Genomic DNA, 19,286 nt, shown 5'->3' with positions numbered 1-19,286 from the left:
GTGTTAACGCTTGTTTCATTTTCCATTTCACGTTGCCTGCAAAAGCTGGCATTGTCCCTCTCAACTGGAGCACGTAAGAGGGAGCACATAACTCTCATTCTGGCCTTCCCCCACGAGCTGCTTGTGCACTTAACAGGTCATATTCGGATTCCGCTTTTTGTTTTTCAAATCTCATAAAGTTCTGGCCTCTGCCTCACCTCTCCGAGCTGCTAAATCGCTATTCGCTCCTGCCTCTACCGAATCGTCCCTTTCGCATCTGATGCGGCAGTTTTGCGGGATCTCGGCGTGAAATTGTTCCTTGTAATTTATGCGCCGGTGTCAATATTCACTTTCCTTCTGTCCGCGCGGAGGACGAATCATCCAAATCATCCCATCTCACCTGCCTGCACTCGTTCGTGGTTTGGGAGCAGCCAAGCAGGTTGACTCCCAATCTTGGGGCCAAGTCCGGACAAGCAAAAAAAAAAACAAAACAAAAAAAAACGTCTGGTATGTATTCCCCCCCCCCCCCCCCCCCCCCCCTTTTTCTTTCACATACACAGAAGGCAGGAGGAGGCATGGGAATGGGAATTCTTGAGCGTCTTGGCAGCTGCCGTCTTGGTCTTGCCCGTGCCTGCTCGGAGTCGCAATGTCTCAACTGTCACATCGTCACATGGCGAGAGAGGCAGCAAAGGGGAAAGGTCAAGATCGGAAACACAAATGATGAGAACCAAAAGTGAGGCAATAAAATGTATTTACTATATCTTTGATTTTGTATTCATTTATTTCATGAAATCATTTCATTAATGATCTGTTGCACATATCAATAAAAGTAAAAGTAAGATCAAACATTGATTCAATTGATTAAAATAATGACATTTTGCAAAAATAAAACAAACATTTTTTTTATCCAGTAAAATAAACTTAACATTTTTTTATTGGAATTGTAATTATAAATACATTTATGATAACAATACAGTGCAAAACGTTTTTCAAATTTTATTTTCAATTTTACATAAAATACAAAACTAAAATAAATGTGAAATAAACAATGTTTAGTTAATGGAGATAAATTAAATAAAACAATAAAATATTAATAAAACTAATTGTATTTTTGGTTTGATGAAATAATTGGTTCATTAATTATGAACAGTAAAATTATTTTTATTATCCCCAAAATATTTACAGTGGATATAAAAATTTTACACTCCCCTGTTCTGTTTTGCGACATAAAAATAATAAGCCAAGATAAATAATTTCAAACTGACTGGCGACCAGTTCAGGGTGTCGTCCGCCTTTCGCCCGAAGTCAGCTGGGATAGGCTCCCGCGCCCCGCGACCCTAACCAGGATAAGCGGTGTTGAAAATGGATGGAAATCATTTCAAAACTTTGTCCGACTTAATGTGACCTGTAATCTACACAACTCAATTGAAAAGAAAAAAAATCTTTTTGTTTTTTGAATCAAGGGAAGTACAAAATAAGAATAATCAGATGAGATGTTGTGGTTGCACAAGTGTGCACACCCTCATACTTGAGGATGTAACTGTTCAGAATGAACCAGTCACATTCAAACTCATGTTAAATGGGAGTAATAAAGTTCAGATGTTCTAGTAGGCTTTTCGTGAACCCTGACCAATCTTGTCGGTTTTAAAAATCAAACGTGGCCCCTGGCCCCCCCCCCCCGGTTCACAATCGCATTTATGAATGAACACCTTCAAATTCCATCTCCCCCTCCCCGTGTTGTGTTTGTGTGCTGCTGGGAGGAAAAAGGAGTCCACCTGTATTTATCTAGCGCGGCACAACACACAACATAGAGAGCGCCGCAAAGGCCCCAGCTGCTCTGTCAAACAAATGAGACAAGAACATGCCGGTGTCTCTCTCACTCACACACACACACACACACACACAAGGGGATGACACAACTGACAGTTAAACTGAACCTGGAACGTTCATTTTGTTTAAAAAAAAAAAAAAAAAAAAGATTTCCATAAAGACAAAGGCGGGCTTTCACACGCAAATGCGCGCTCGTCTTTTTGTCCCGTCAATAAGTTGCTTGCATCCCAAAAAAACAAAAAAAGCTCTGTCAATTCTCAAAATAATGGACTTATTTACTTTTGGAACGTGTAAAATATACTACGCTGATCATGAAAGTGCTATATATTATACCACATACATGAATATGTTGATATAGGGGCCAGATCAAGTGGTAAAATCATAAAAATACAACCACAGTGTTGGATATTAAAAGTCTGCACACACCTGTTCAAATGCCAGCTTATTGTGACATCAAAAAAATGAAACCAAGAGAAATCATTCCAATACTTTTTTGCACCACTACTGTGACCTATAACCTGTCCAACTCTATTTAGAAAAAAAAAATAATAATTTTTTGAGAGGGGATGTAAAAATAAACAACTGAGAGTGTGGTTGTACAAGTGTGCACACCCTCTTATAACTGGGGATGTGGCTATGTTTGAAAGGAACCAATCACATGCAGACTCATGTTAAATGACATTCAGCGCACACTGCCACAATTCAAAGGGCCTCTGATTAACACCACATAAAGTCTAGTAGGCTTTTCCTGACATTTTTGAAGAACAACAGCACCGTGCTTCTCCGTAGGTACGGTGTTCTTTTGCTTGATGAGCAAAACATGCATATTATTATCCGGTTTGACTTCATCGCGCATCGGTACTGGCGCATGCCTTTTACGTGAACTTTTAAGCTAAATACATAGGGCTGGATTAGCATTGAGGTGCTGATTGTAGGAGTCAAACATGCACCTGCATTGTTTGCTCTCGGCCTGGCCGATTCCAAACACTGGGATCTGCTCACACAATGGCTTCATTAAAGGGACAATGGCATTGTGTTAGCTAATGACAGGCCTCCTCCCTGCTCTTTTTCTCTTGACTCTGGCAGGGGTGGGCAAACATTTGAGCTCATCGGCCATGTTAGATCCCAAAAAAAAAAATGGACAAATGCATCTGTGACTGTGGCTCTCCTTGCCCACTAGCGAGGGCATCACGGTACCTCTAAATTGCTCTTTTTTCTTTCGCTTCACTTGAGCGGCGGTTTATTTGAAGCTCGCTTGCAACTCAAAATTTCGCCCACAACACGGGCCCCAAAAATAAAAAAAAATAAAAAAAATCACTGGTTCATAGCTTAAAAAAAAACAAAAGTAGTGGCACACTTAACTTGACATACCACTGTATTTTTGCATTTAATGTGAAATTGTTTATTTTAATCAAAATAATCATGCTCATTTAAAAAAATATCTTTTCTCATGAATTTATTTATAATTAACCAATTACAGTTGATATAACCAAAAATTAACGTTCTAACTTTTTCCACCATTGTGACCTATGAACTAAAATGAACAAAAAAAATGATACCTTTTAGAGAGGGGAAGTAAAAATAAAAACCTGTGATAATGTGAAAATGTGTGTCAAACTTTGACTAACACCTTTGAAAAATGAGATCTCTCTGATGCTGTGGAAGCTCTATCCGGACCACAGCTTGTGCTTTAAGATATGAGCACAAAAAGCCTGCTAGAACACCTGAACTTTAGAGAGGCACTTTAAATGGTGGGCGGTGTGTTCTGACTCCCATTTAACATGATCTTGAATGTCATTGGTTAATTCTGAACAGTTATAAGAGGGTGTGCGCACTTGTGCAATCACATTATCACAGTTGTTTATTTTTAGTTCCCCTTTTGAAAAAAAAAAGAATATTTTTTAATGAGGTTGTACAGGTTATAGGGCACATAATGGTGGAAAAAGTTTCGAAATTATTATCTTTCTCATTTTTTTTACGTCACAAAAAACAGCATTTGGACACAGGTGTGTAGACTTTTTATATCCACTGGTTTTAATGCAATGGAATATGTAAAGTGGTTTATGTAACTATTATTTTGTACTTTATGTATATTTTGTTATTACAATAATATAATAATAATGATGTATTTTATTGTTTAGTTAATTTAACCATCATTAACTAACCACTTTTTAATGAAATGTTTTGAATTGTTCATTTCACTATTGCATTTGTTTTTTCTTGTATGAAATAAATCAGTTAATAACTTGATGAGATCAATGACAAAAAATAAAGAAATAAAGAGGAATAAATACATTTTATTTATACACAAAAAACCGTTTTGTGGCAAGAGAGAGGCGGGGCCTTTACCTGCCCTTCGTGGGCCCTCAGCCAATCAGGAGCCATCTTCCTTCGCCCCGCGGGCAGCCAATCAGCGGCGACCTCACCTTCCTCTCGTTCGTCTGTGAAAGAATTTCCCAAAGCGAAGCGATTTAGCGACGCCAAATACAAACATCGCCGTGTTGACGTGTGTACAAATCATGTTTACATCGTGACAAAGTACGAAAGTCAACTTTCGTGTTCGGAAAACGGAGCCGAGGGAGGGTGGAGTAAAACAACGCGGGGCTTTTACCTGCCGGGTACCGGGAAGAGAGACGAGAGGGTGGCGGCGAGGTGGTGACAGGAGGAGGGGAGTTAAAAAAAAAAAAAAACAGTCGGAGAAAAAAGAAAAGTGGACTTACCTGTACGCCAACTTCTGCCAACCCGCTCCCTCTTATCACCTGCTCCGACTTGAAAGTCCAGTTCCACCAGGCAGCAAGCCGGGGAGAGGAGGTGAAATATGTCACAGGAGACAGACAAGTAAGTGATCTCGCCTAAGGAGACGATCTTTGATACTCGGACCAAACTGGGGAAGGGGACCCACTTTGTTTTTTTTTTTTTTTTTTTTTTTTTTTTGCTCGCTTGCTCTACCTTTGGAATCTTAAGGGAAAACAATCATTCAGAATACAATGTTGCATTTGAGGAATACTGGCTTACTAGTCGTTTTGCATCACTTGTGGGTCATTTGTGAGCTGAAGTTATAGAGGGGAATGTGTAACGAGGGGAACTTGTTTTGGGATTCGCCATTTTTTTTTTTTTTTTTTTTTAGTTTTCTTTGACCAAAGGAAATACCATCAAACATGCATGGACTTTTTTTTTTTTTTTTTTTTTTAACTTCAATATTTGCATTTTGCATTGTATTGCACGAGCATTAAGGCATTGTGTAAATACGCACATTAATAGCGGGAGATGAATGTGGAATTTTGCCATTTGACTTTATTCATTATTTTGCACATGTTGCAAATTTTTCAATTGTGTGCATTGAGATTCGCTCTGCACATGCAAGTATCTTTTATTTATTAATTATTCATTAAATTAGTTTGATTTGACCTCATGATTGTGTGTGGGGTTGGGGGAGTGGATCCCAGAGCGTTTTAGATGCTATTTGTGTGCAAATTAATTTAGATTTCATTAGTATTTTTGGTTCTACTAATAACATTAATGCATATAGCTGATACTACTACTAGGGTGTTATAGTTATGTTTTACAGATCATGTTATACAGACAAAAAAAAATACAAGTTATATTTTATAGGTTATAGATTTGATTTTTTTCGATTTTCTTCTAATTTATTAGAAAATGTAGACAATTGTATTTTTTTGTTATTTTTTTAAATTCAACTTATGGAGATACACAAAAAAACAAACAATGTTACATTAAAGTTGATATTCTATGGATCTTACAAGGTTTAACAAGAGAGGAAAAGAGAACATTTTAGTTGTTATTTGTGTTCAAGTAAATTCTTTTTTTATATATTGATTAAAATTGCCCCTTTTAAATGTATTTCTAATTACATATTAATGAATACATATTGCTCTTACAATGAGGTTAAGGTTCTATTTGATAGATTTTGCCATTTAATCCCATTCATAAAAAAATTGAACACAATATGCATTATTCATATATTTTTGTTTATTATTTTGTTAAATATACATTCAACCTGATATTAATTCAACTTAACAAATACAGTCATGTTAAATTTGTATCATGCAACAAGTGACTTCTGACATTGTGTGCGATATGTCTCAACTCCATTTGATTTAAGAACAGGTGACGCAAACTGCTGCACAAAAATCAAAATCAAACATAAAACATTGAACTCAAGGTAATTTCAAATCAATGAAATAAAAAAAAAAAAAAAAGAAAGAAAACAAATAACACATTTGTCTAACAAGGGTTTTGTGTTCAAGAACATGAGTCTTGACATCCCACTGACCAGGCGGTTGCCATGGAGATGTATTTAAAACAGAAAGACGTGTCGTGAAACTTGCAAAATGTCCCGCTCACAAGGCCTCAATCCGCCTCATTTGTTTTGGAATTGCTTTCTTGCGAGTGTTATCAAAAGGTGTGCGCGGCCAAGGCGCGACCGCTAATACGTATCCGCGCATTGTGTAACATTTGCCGAGTTGACACGCGGCCAAACTAAAGACGTTGTGACAACACGCCGCGTTTTAAGTGTTGTGTGTGTGTGTGTGTGTGTGATCTCGCCTCGTAATGCGGGCCAACGCGTTAAGTTTGTGAATATTTGCGCCGCCGGGAAGTGGAGCGGGGGACTCGAGCGCCATCGCTAACCAAAACAGCGGCACCTACCGAAGCATGTAAACGGTCTCTTAAGGGGATGATCCTTTGCTGCTGACTCCATTCGAAGTAGGTTGCTAACCAAATCAGCAGCACACGAATATCAATCAATCAATTCATTCATTATTTGAAATGGGCATTAATTATTATTTTGTTATTAAAATAAATGAATGTACATAAACCATTTCAAACATTGTATTAATTGGTTAATTATTTCTAAACAAAATAATGAAAAAAAAGGACATCAAGTTTATGTAAAAAATATGAATAATAGACAATCATACATGTTTTTACGTCATTAAATAATTTAATTCACTGTAAATACACTAATACAAACTAACATTTTTCATTTTGCAAAAATATGAATATGATTAATTTAATACCATTCAAATGGACAAACATACATTTCGACCATATAAAAAATATCCGTAAACAGACACTACATACGGTATTTTAATAAATCATTTGTAAATTAAATTTATTCTAAACATTTGCATTCAAGCACAAGCATAAATTATTATTATATAGATCCAAATATCACCGCTACGATGTCGGCCGCCCAAGGTAGATGAAGTCGTGGTCAGATTCGAGAACAGTTAGCCCGGCCCCGGTTCACGAAGTGACTGTGGCGGTCTCTGTCGTGTCCGCCCAGCAAGCGTCTGGTGGTGGTGGTCCCCAACGAGAGCTCCTTCCCGGCGGTGCGGCGGGCCTACACCAGCGAGGATGAGGCGTGGCGCTCGTACCTGGAGAACCCGCTGACGGCCGCCACCAAGGCCATGATGAGCATCAACGGCGACGAGGACAGCGCCAATGCCCTGGGTCTCCTCTACGACTACTACAAGGTACCTTGCCTCTCGGGTTCTGCGCTTCTCCAAACTGGGGTCTGCGAGCTGTAGCCTGGCGGGTCCGCGGAATCGTTTGCCGTGAACGGTGACCTCGTGTCATGTTGCGAACATATTAAGCCAGAGTTGCGCAACGTTTTGAGCTCCAGGGCCGCATTTGGATTTTTAAAAGGGACAGAAATTATATTTTTTTCTTTTATTGTCTGTCATCAACTTAATTGTGATTACTCGGCAAATTACAAATATGTTTGTGTTGAACTTAAAAAATACTTGAATGAATAATAATTCATGCTCAATTTTAAATGTTATTGTTTGTATTCATTTTCATAGAATGAGTTACCCATTGTTACGATCGCTTAATTGCAGTTACTTAGTTACGATCACAGTTAGTAACAGCAACAGTTACTTAGTTGCGGTTACCTATTTGTTAAAGTCAGCACACGACTGCCACCGTTGAAAGTGCTTCTGTGCCTAAAGTGCCTTAATAAAGCACTGCTGTTCTAGTAGGCTTTTTCTGGCCTTTTCTACTACTTTATTAACTCCAAATAAACTTAAGATGTTCAAGGACACGAGGTTGAATATGATTGGTTCATTCTGAACAAGGCCCATCCCAACTTATGATAGGGTGTGCACAATTGTGCAATCACATCTCAGTTATTTATTTTTACGTCCTTTTTTTTTTTTTTTTTTTTTTTTTTCCAATTGCATTTTACAGGTTATAGGTGGGAATGTTGTTTTTCGATGATTTACCTTGGACTTATTTTTTCATATCACAAAATCTGGCATTTGAACAGGGGTATGTAGACTTTTTATATGGACTGTAAATTGTGATCTTCCAGGTTCCTAAAGAAAAGCGCCTTCTGACCGCTCCCAAAGCTTTGGAAATAACAGAAGAGCAGGAGAAAAGGTTGGTAAACACACTAAATGGCTAAACAAACAGTTGTGTTTTGTTACTGGCATCGCTGTTATGTGTTTGCCCAGGTTGCCTAGCAACCCCAACGGCGTCCAGGCCGAGGCCTTGGACAACCGCGTCCAGGTCCTCAAGTCGGTCCCCGTCAAGCTGTCGCTCAACACGGAGCACCCCGGCGGCCCCCAGGCGGGCGGCGCGCCCTCCGTGGCCCCGGTGAAGGCCGAGGCCTACGTGCCCGTCTACATGACGACGGCGGGCGCCGGGCTCCACTACCGCGTGGACGGCGAGGAGGCGTCCCGGGTGGTCTACGAGCAGAGCCCCTACGAGGTGACCGCCGTCAGCCACAGCTCCTACCCCAAGGACGACCAGCAGAGCCCGCCGGACAGCCCCTTCGACGAGGACAGGGACACGGTGAGGAACGAGTCGGGGGCCAAATCGGTCTTGGATACCCGCTTCCGATCGGGGCCAAAGAAGTTCGCCAAAGTACCGAAGTGGCTTACTCCATGTTCAATTTCACACATGTCCACCAAATGTCCTGTCGATAGCTCAAAGTGATGTCGAGGGCTATCTTTTTATGTACGAAGCCTCAAATTCGCTCAAAATGGCTGCTTCAAACCAAAATGGCAGACTTCCCGCTCAACGTCACACGTGTCCTTGAGACTTTTTCATGCATCTCGTCAAGATCGACGTGTCCACCCAATTTTGTGTCTGTCGGGAAATGTTGCGTCCGCGGCTAATCTATGAAACTTTCCGAGGTGCCGAGCGACGAGCTCGACCGAAATGAAGTTTTGCTCTTTTTCTCGACAGAAGTACCACACGCCTTCGTCTCTGGCATCGGACGACTTCTTGTTCCACCAGGACGGAACGTAAGTCAGCTCCCAGTATGAAAATGAGCTTTTTTTTTTTTTTTTTTTTTTTTTTTTATATATAAACGATGTCTGATGAGTCCCGCGATGTGGCAGCGAGAGCTTCCAGTACACGCTGGACGCCACCCGCTCGCTGCGCCAGAAGCAGGGCGAGGGCCCCATGACCTACCTGAACAAGGGCCAGTTCTACGCCGTCACCCTCAATGAGCTCAGTGCCAACAAGCGCCTACGGCACCCCATCAGCAAAGTGCGGGTGAGTGCTGCTTGGTTTTTTTTTCAAAGAAAAACAAAAAAAAAACAAAAAAAAATGGAATAGTTCACTATCAATATTTGTCGAATAGCATAACAAAATCATAAAAAATAATATTAATACAACATCCTAGTCCTCCAGGACGTTAGTGAGGACAAATTTGAAAATCTGATTGGTTAAAGAAATTAATATACAGTCGTTGAAGTTACCTGGGCCAGCGCTACTGATTCTGAAGGTCGTGGGCAGATTAGATTGACATGGCAACACACAGGGGCTGTAATCTGATTGGACAAAAACATCTACCATCCACATACGTGTGATGCTACCAAATGAAGAGAATAGACTATTGGGAATACAATGTCATTTAATCAAGCCAATATTCGAATTTCGGTTGTACTAGCTCGGCGCTCACCCGCCTGCTTTTGATTGACATCCAAATCATCGTATGCATTTTGCAGAGCGTGATCATGGTTGTGTTTAGCGAGGACAAAAACAGGGACGAGCAGCTGAAATACTGGAAGTACTGGCACTCCCGGCAGCACACGGCCAAGCAGCGAGTCCTGGACATCGGTGAGACGTGTTTTGATCTGGAGTCGCATTTGTCTTTGATTCCATTGCTGGAATGCACTCAGCCTGTAAAAAAAAAAAAAAGGGGCCACACTGAGCGCAAACAAGCCCCCACCCTGCTCACTGCCTGCTCGCCTTCGGGCTAATCACACACCGTGACGCACACACATTCACACACACGCACACACACACACACACACCTGAATAATAGGGAATTGTTGCTGGAACAACCCCACTATGACTTGTTGATGTGTGTGAGAAGCTTGTTTGTGTGTTTGACAAGCTCGGGCCTGCTAACCCCGCGATAAATTTGAGGTATGCGACGCACACATGCATACATCGGTATACACACACACACACACACACGCACGCACGCACGCACACACACACGCACACACACACACGCACACGCGCGGCTTGTCAGGACAGGGAGTGGAATCTGAAGAGGCACTGTCCCTTTCAAATAATGATTTTCCTAATTGACATCGTCGGGATATTCCTATTGGATGATCATTCGGCAGTTGCCACGGACACAAACGCGCGCGTTGACGCACGACGCCGTGGAAGTGTGTCGCCATAGCGACCATTAAATCCAAAATATGCTCGCTTCCACAGCGTCAAAGGGCAACGACGTCATTTCCCGACTCCTTTTCACCATTGGAAGTTAATATGAAGATAAACAAATTCTGTGCGAATATTTAGAGAGTACAAATGAAGCTAGTAATACAGTGTATCACTCATTTTTATAAAATTTTTTTTTTTAATTGTCAAAACATGAGAATAATGTTGCAACTTGATAGAAACATATTTCTATTTCTATTTGGGTGGTACGGTGCAGAGCGGTTAGTACATCTGCCTCGCAGTTCTGGGGACCCGGGTTCAAATCCAGCCTCGCCCGTGTGGACTTTGCATGTTCTCCCCCCCGTGCCTGTCTGGGTTCATTGAGGACTCCAAATTGCCCGTAGGTGTGAATGCGAGTGCCAACTCCTGCGCCCTGCGATTGGCTGGCGACCAGTTCAGGGTGCACACCGCCTCTCGCCCGAAGATAGCTGGGATAGGCTCCGGCACGCCCGCGACCCGCCTGAGGATAAACGGCACAGAAAATGAATGGATGGGCTTATTGTTTTGTGTTAAATTGTTAAAACAGAAGATGTCTTCATAAAAGATATATTTGTCAAAAAACACATTTTTCCTGACTATTTTCTGCTTTAAAAAGTTTCTATTAAAAAAAATAATAATAATGACACACGAGTATGAAAGAAAATATCATTCAATTAAATAATTCATCACTTTTACATTTTTTAAAACTTTTATTTATGTTACAATTAATTGTTTAAAGTAATTATTATTGTTTATCATAAGCTTAAATAATGATTGTAGTATACAAAGTAAAAAAAGAGTGCCTCGTCTTAAAACAAAACCATCCTTGAGAAAACAACTTTATTGATTATTTAAAAATTAAAATATAAAATAAAAATAAAATGCACATGTTAAAAAAGAGAAATTGAGCAACTACACCAATTTTAATATAATTTCTCTTAAAAAATTTCTTTCAGCCATCAAAAAGAAACATCTAAATCAAACATTTATAATAAGAACATAGATTTTAAAATTTAAAATTGATTTAAAAAAAAATAATATTAACATTAGCAATATTAATTGCTAATGTTAATATTATTTTTTTATTTTTTTTTGCTAATTTTCCCCATGTCAGATTAAGGAAATATAGTCATATGGCTACACCTACTGGGATTTTCCCGTTTAGCACACAACTGAAATTCTTGTGTCGTGTCAGCATGGATTGACGGAAACCATCCAGCTCGTCCGTTGGCTAAATCACAGGCGGCCCTGCGCCCTTTTCCTTTTCGAGCTGGATGCAACCCGAAACCGTCGGGAGAGCTGATTTGAATGGCAGCAGAGGAGGGCGTGTGTGTGTGGGGTGTGCGTGTGTGTGTGTATGTGTGTGTGTGTGGGGGGGGGGACAGGTGCCTCAGGGCCACGTCATAGAATACATGAGCTTTTTGAAAAAGGGCGGTGGGGGAAGGGGGGTGTGTGTGTGGGTACTTGTTTCCCGTCTTCATTGTGCACCTGTTGCGGAACAAGGAACGGCGAGCGCACGTTATCCGTCACGACATATCACCGCAGTCACCAGATCCCGTGAAAATGTCGCCCCGTCGTGCCTCTGAGTAGCAAAATACATTGTAAAAAAAAAACAATGGCGTCATGATGAATATTTTGGAGCAGTAGCATTTTCACGCAAAAGCAGGATATTACCGCAACTTCAGACTTGACTCATCACCGCCGCCATTACTTTTCACACGGAATCCAGCAAACGTAAAATATTGACACTACTGCGAAAGTCGCGCATTGGAGCAGTAACAGAAGAAGACCTGTCTTTGTCCACCTTTGCCTTTCACACGGAACCATCCGAAGGCAGGATATTGCTATGACTGCAAAAGTACGGCGGTACCAACTTTTTTTTTCACTCAAAACTCAGAGGATATTGTCGTGACTGAAAAAGTGCTGCATCGGAGCTGAAGCAAAAGTCCCAGCGTTCGCCCGCCTTTTCCTTTCACTCAAAACCCAGCAAAGGCAGAATATTGATACAACTGCAAAAGTACCGCATTAGCGTTGTGACAGAAGACCCCGCATTTGTCCGCCTTTCACACAGAAACCAGCGAAAGGAGGACATCGGCAGTGCTCCAAAACTGCTGCTTCACCACCTTTGACTTTCACACAGAACCCACCAAAGGCATGATATTGCCACGACTGCAAAAGTGCTGCGTCGGAGCCATAACAGAAAAAAACCCAACAACATTTATCCGGGCGGTCTTTCGCACAGAACCCTGTAAAAGTGCCTCTTCGAAGCAGCAAGAGAACATTGCCAGCTTTTTACAGGTAGTGTAAAAGGGGGATGTTTGAGAATTCCGGAATTCCACTCCTGTTTGCCGCGTGACCATCAAAATGCCTCCCGAGAGCCCAAATGTTCCCTGTGGCGGCGCTTTTTGAAGCCACAGAGTTTGTTTGTCCAGGCCAGATAAGACTTTATCTTACCAAATTCAAGCGTGTGCCTTTAGATTGCTTATCAGGAACAAACAATGGCTACCTGCTCGTGACTTTTAATGACCACTCAGTGCATTTTATTTCTTTATTATTATTATTATTATTTATTTTTTTTTTTTTTAACGTTGCGTTTCTCCTCCCCAGCCGACTACAAGGAGAGCTTCAACACCATCGGCAACATTGAAGAAATCGCCTACAACGCCATCTCCTTCACGTGGGACGTCAATGAAGAGGCCAAAGTAAGGAAAACAACTGCACCATAAACGCACCGTGTATTTGGGGCATTTTGTTTGTTTTGCTCGGACCAACCAATCAGAGGGTGAAGAAAAATCCTGACGTCATCGAGGGCCAACTCGCTGGTGCTGTGAGGATGAATTGGAAACAAACAAACAAACAAACAAACAAACAAAAAATCCCATTGTTAATATAATTTTAAGTCACGTGGGCTAACTCTTCTCATTCGAAAGACTCTGGGCAGATTGGATTGACATGGCGACAGATGGAGGCTGAAATCTGATTGGACAAAAAAAAAAAAAAAAAAAAAGTACTACAGAATACCCGCCATTGACATTTCAACACCCCTCGCAAACCGGTCGGGTGTATTTACCCGTCCGTGCCGGAGGCTCTGTTGTTGGCAAACAAGCGCAAAGTGGATAAATGACGCAAGAATTTACTCATCCGTAGTACAAACACCACAACACTCACTTAAACGTGATAAACTACAGCAACTGGAGAGCTCATAGTGCTTCCTGGTCATCCATTTGCATTTTACGGGACCGGAATTAGCTTAGCATGCTGTTAGCAACCGTAGTTGGCTGGTGTGTGACAGTTTGGGGTAGATTTCACCCAGCTTCTCGATCATCTTGGACAATTTCACTTTATATATAGGTTTAAATGCATATTTCAAAACTAGTACAGTTATGTTAGTTATAGTTGCGCAGAAAAAGTCACCCAACATAGTCCATCTATCTCGAGCTCTGTATAATCTATTCAAATGGACGGTTTTACTTTCAGGTTTAAGGGAAAACAAAGTGAAGTTGTAAGCTAACATTAGCGTTATAGCTCATGGCTACCCTATTGATTTAATTGTTTTTAGTTTTTGAGAAGCATAACATGTTAGTTACGAGTCACCCTACCGTCTCGGATAATACAGTATAACATTTATTGAAATTTGAATTCAAATGAACAACTTTACTGTGTTCGCTATTAGCATTTAGCTTGTGGCTAAAGTGGCCAGGATAACCCAATGAAACATTGATTTTCCTTTTTTTTTTTGAACACTATCGGAGGAAAGAGAAGGGCCGTCAATTATTGAAGGTCCTTTTTTTTTTTTTTTTTTTTTTTTTTTTTAACGGCGTAATTATTACATTTGAGACTTTTAAATGAGCAGCACTCAATAGTGAGAGGAAGAGCCAATCACAACTTCCTGTTAATTACAGTCACCCAAAAATAATGAGTCAAACTATAGCGTGGGTAGACCATAATATGTGTGTGTGTGTGTGTGTGTGTGTGTGTTGCTGCCGGAAGAAATCCAGAAATCCTCATATAGATGGTATGTTATGTTATATTTGAGAAAAATAGTGTGTTCGTTAAAACAATATTTGAAAATGCATTATTATTAGCAGCAGTATATTACATTTGATGCATTGTCGTAGGTTTGATTAACAGTCCTTTACAAGTTAATAATGAACGCTTATTAAGTTTTATTCTGTTTATTGATTATTAATCATTGATCATTTTAGTTCAACTTAATTAATCGTTGATAAAATGACATATTTTTTGTAACATATTTATTATTCGTAGCAGCAGTTATTTATTAATCTACCATCATAATGAAATTGTTACTATGAAACATAAAGTATAAAAATACTAGTAAAATAAACCATTTAAAAACTAACCATTTAATCAGAAACAATAACATTTACAATGACCATGAATTATTGTTTCATTGATTATTAAAAGAAACCCTTCTAAGTAAAATACATCATGTCGGTAAATCATTTTGTATTTTTATTAAATGTTTAGTGAAACGCTACGTGTACATTAATACGCTCAATAACCTTTTAAAATGAACACGAATGATCCAAATAAAATATCAAAATAAACAATTTTACATATTTTCCACGCAGATTTGGACTTTTGTTTTTTTCTACCAAATGAGTTGCCCCATCTGTCCATTTGACAATCAAACTTGGCACTCGAGCTCAAAAGTTGATGGATTTCGCATTGAAAATGTCAGTTTTGGGTTAGATTGTGCAACGTATTGTACGCACGCACAGTATAAATGACACCTTGGATGTATTCCCGCTCAGATCTTCATCACGGTCAACTGCCTGAGTACGGACTTCTCGTCGCAGAAGGGCGTGAAGGGTCTGCCGCTGATGATCCAGATGGACACGTACAGCTACAACAACCGCAGCAACAAGCCTCTGCACAGGGCCTACTCGCAGATCAAAGTCTTCTGTGACAAGGTCAGACACCAGACGTCCCCAAAAAAAGCCGCTTTCAAAAGTCGGATCCCGATCAGGATCGGCAGTGTTACGGTATTGGAAGCGGTTTTTCGCAGCCGGTGGAATTTGCCGTTTTCCACCTTCCCCCCCCCCCCCCCCCTCGAAGTCGCTATTTTGTATGAACGCCGCTGACATTCAACGAAAAGCACAAAGTCGACCCGGTAATTTTTCCGCCGTCAGAGGTAGTAAAACTGGCGTTTTCTTCCGAGGCGCGGATGCCGGACGGGGGAAGGAAGTGGACCTCCTGAGGTAAAAGCCACTTTCGGATTGGCAACAAAAGGCGGCATTGTTTTGGCTCTTTCCGTGTCGCGCCAACATGCAATAGCGAGATAAAGTCAACCTGGTAATTTTCCGCCCCCGGTAGAATAAGAAGCCCTTTATCATGTAAAAGCTGGCGTTTATTTTCCGCCTTTTTCCTCTGCCATTATTCTGCGCAAATGGCTTTGATTGCGAAATGGGGTACAAGTACAAATACTTTGTTATTGTACTTAAGCACATTTTTCAGGTATCTGTGCTTTATTTATTTATTTTTCTGATGACCTTTCACTCCCATTTGAAACAAATATTTGCACTTCCTACTCCTTACTTTGACAAAATAGGCTTGTTACTTCATTTAAGCGACATTTTTGATGTCGTCCCCAAGACCTTATGACGTCTGCTTTACTGCTGATTAGGCAGGATCATGGCCCAAGTCCTCCCCCTGGCGATCATCTCTGTTCACAGCACATTCCTTTTTTTTTTTTTTGTCAGTCTCCTGTCAATGAATTAGATTTGTTGATTGATTGATTTTTTTTGTTTGTTTTGTTTGTTTTTCTTTCAGGGAGCTGAACGTAAGATAAGAGATGAAGAGAGAAAGCTCTTCCGCAAGAAGTCCAAAGGTACTGAGTCTTCTTTCATGAGAATATTCAGAATACATCAAAAGTATATGGAAGATATGATTGACTTTTCCTTGGTACCCAGGCAAAGATGGCACCGCGGGCGTCATAAGCGTCCCGAAGAAGTCGGACACCACGTACTTCAAGACCATGAGCGACCTGGAAGCGCAGCCAGTCCTCTTCATCCCCGACGTCCACTTCGGAAACCTGCAACGGGCCGGACAGGTACGGCGCGCCGCTTAAAAACTAAATCGTTGTAAATGCGTATATTAGGATGAATAAATTCATGAATAATTTGCCATTTAAAATATAGATTAAATCACCCTTTTTTGGGGGAAAAAAAATGTTGATATTCAGTTAAAGCAACCGTTTAAACTGTTGCAGGTTGTATGCGTTTATTTGCCAAGGAGACATATTTGGACATTTCAGTGGACGTCACTATGTGGCAGCACATCATAAAAATAATGACCCAAAAATAATCATTAAAAAAGGAAAACTATTGAATTAAGATAGACCGATATATTAAAAAAAATTAAAAAAAATACCGATTATTAGTAGTCAAGGAGGCCAATCACCAATATTTGAATCTCTGAAGGGAAAATATTGGTGTCAAAATTTTGAATGATACAAACTTGATGAAGCATCTGTTTATTAAACAGTTTTTCAGATTTGCACGATGTTGAAAGTTTTATTTTTCATTGTTTCCCAGGCTCAGCGAGCATGTTTGAGAAATAAATTGCTCCCTCAAGTTTTCTAAACTTTCAGTATAACTGAAATGTTCCTCTTTCACTTATCTCGGTTTTCAGTTCACACAAAAACAAAAAGGTTCCCTGGGACGGCAGCATCTCTTATAACGTCAACTGAACATTTCAAGAAATTAAAACATAGTTCTCTGAAGCTTACCCAATCCTAAATTGTTCTCTTATCGTCCGGCACCGATATCGGCGACGATAATCGACCCGGCCGATAACTGACATGTCCCTATTTTTTTCCTTCCATCCCAAAAAAAAAAAAAAAAATCCAAAACCTAAATATCTGCTTCCAGGTGTTCACCTTCAACGCGGAGGAGATGGAGCGAGAAGGGTGAGTGCGCTCCCGACCGGAAGTGTCATTTACACCAACGCGGAGAGAGATAATGCAAATGAGCTGCGAACAAAAACGCGGTCCAAATCTCATTCCTGAAAACGTCTGCGTCAGGAGCGTGCTGGTGAAGAGGATGTTCCGGCCGGCCGAGGGAGACTCGTGTCCGTCGCCGCACAAGCACATCAAGGAGGAGGCGCACAAGAGAGGTAGTGAAGCGCTCCGTGTTCAATAGTCACGTTGTAGAATGCCACTAGTAGTGCGAGTAGACATAGCCGTTCTACTAGTGCCATCCGGTTTGTTTGTTGATAGTTAATTGCTCTTGCTGTTGACATCACACGTTCGACCCCCCCTCCCCCCCCCCCCCCCCCCGCTCCTCCCTCCCCGCAGTGCTGCTGTACGTCCGCAAAGAGACGGACGAGGTGTTCGACGCGATCATGCTCAAGTCTCCCACGCTCCGAGGCCTCGTGGACGCGGTGAGCGGCGGCCGACGTTTTGCGCCGAAGACGACGATTCCCAATTTTTGGTCAAAAAAAAAAAAAAACAAACATTTCCGTTTGCGTCATAGATATCGGAAAAGTACGACGTGACCACCGACAAGATCGCCAAAGTCTACAAGAAAAGCAAAAAAGGGTGAGGCAGAGATGTCAACAGTTGTATGTGTTTGTCTTTAGACTCGCTGAAGCAGCATGTGGCTTAAATGTCGGAAGTGATCTTGTGCGTCAGAAAGAAAGAAATGTCTTTGTTCACAATCGGCATTGGCATTGTTTTCATTGAAATCTTATGTATCGAAAGTAGTCAAGAGTAAATCCTCGTACTGGTATCACTTAAAAAAAAAGTGGTATCGAACAGCCCTACTTTTTATTACAGTCATACAACAAAATATCGCAACAAAGTGCTAACACGTGGGGCTTTTTTTTTTTTTTTGGGGGGGGGGGGGGGGTCCTTTTTTCGCCAGCATCCTGGTGAACATGGACGACAACATCATCGAGCATTACTCCAACGAGGACACGTTCATCCTGCACATGGAGAGCTACGCCGACACCTACAAGGTCACGCTGACTGAAATATGAACCACCACACACGCCAAAACAACAACAACAACTAAATAATCATTGGTGGTGCATAAGAGCAGAAATAACGGAGCCCAGATTTACGGATCCGCTGTAAAAAAGTGTCTTCTCATTGTGTACATACTTGATTTGTATTGCCAAAGACCCCACCCCCCCCACACACACACACACACATCCCCACTGGCCATCATGAAAATATGTATGTAGCCTGAATTAGTTCTTCCTTAGCAGCTTCTTTGCATGCCCGCCGATTTGTTTTTATTGTTGTTATTTATTTCTCTCGCTATATATATATATATATATGCTATATATATATATATATATATATATATATATATATATATATATATACAGCAGCCATCAATTTCAAGTATACTTCACATTTCAGCGATTCCATTGCAAGTCGCCCTCAACATGAGCCCTCGTGTGACTTTTTTTTTTTTTTTTCAAAAATGAAAATGTTAATATTCACGTCAACGTGTCAAGAAATGAATTTGACAATATTTTTTTGTTGGTTTTTTTTAAATAAAAAAAAATAATAATTAAAAAAAAACATGTCATGGAAACCTTTGAGTATCTCGTCTGTTTCACGCACATTTGCCTCAAAATATGTTTTGCAAAATAATTCCATTTAGGCCTTCCTGTTATGGAAGTTCTCCCCCAAGTAAAAAAGATGACATGCCTATTTTTATGTAAATCTTTTATTATATGGAATTTTTGTTGTTGTTGTTGCATTATTTATTGATTTACATAGTATATAATATAACAAAAGGTAAGCAGAAAAA

General features: G+C 40.5%; 1 protein-coding gene and 1 long non-coding RNA gene across 2 annotated transcripts; one reads left to right on the top strand and one right to left on the bottom strand.

Moving 5' to 3' along the window:
* Positions 1–547: 547 nt before the first annotated feature.
* LOC133396107 (uncharacterized) lies at positions 548–4,475 on the bottom strand. The gene is made up of 3 exons (XR_009767321.1): positions 4,421–4,475; positions 4,159–4,250; positions 548–634 (listed from the first exon to the last, which is right to left on the bottom strand). It is a non-coding gene; the product is annotated as an uncharacterized LOC133396107 (long non-coding RNA).
* On the top strand, positions 4,245–18,927 carry grhl2b (grainyhead-like transcription factor 2b). Its single transcript, XM_061665528.1, has 16 exons — positions 4,245–4,647; positions 7,118–7,307; positions 8,147–8,214; positions 8,289–8,628; positions 9,025–9,083; positions 9,180–9,336; positions 9,792–9,903; positions 13,108–13,202; positions 15,276–15,434; positions 16,294–16,351; positions 16,434–16,573; positions 17,394–17,431; positions 17,546–17,637; positions 17,819–17,904; positions 17,997–18,061; positions 18,387–18,927. Exons 1-16 carry the CDS (start codon positions 4,628–4,630, stop codon positions 18,499–18,501), a joined length of 1,794 nt encoding a protein of 597 aa, XP_061521512.1. The 5' UTR covers positions 4,245–4,627; the 3' UTR covers positions 18,502–18,927.
* The last annotated feature ends 359 nt before the right edge of the window (positions 18,928–19,286 follow it).

The sequence above is a fragment of the Phycodurus eques genome, chromosome 20 (assembly GCF_024500275.1).
Source record: "Phycodurus eques isolate BA_2022a chromosome 20, UOR_Pequ_1.1, whole genome shotgun sequence".
Lineage (NCBI taxonomy): Eukaryota > Metazoa > Chordata > Actinopteri > Syngnathiformes > Syngnathidae > Phycodurus > Phycodurus eques.
This window is presented reverse-complemented; position numbering and strand designations above follow the sequence as displayed.

Excerpts from the sequence above, each read along its gene's own strand:
- grhl2b (XM_061665528.1), top strand. The coding sequence starts at position 4,628 with ATGTCACAGGAGACAGACAA. Across the intron at positions 16,574-17,393 it reads ACCTGCAACGGGCCGGACAG|GTGTTCACCTTCAACGCGGA; the intron begins GTACGGCGCGCC and ends ATCTGCTTCCAG. Across the intron at positions 17,638-17,818 it reads GGAGGAGGCGCACAAGAGAG|TGCTGCTGTACGTCCGCAAA; the intron begins GTAGTGAAGCGC and ends CCCTCCCCGCAG.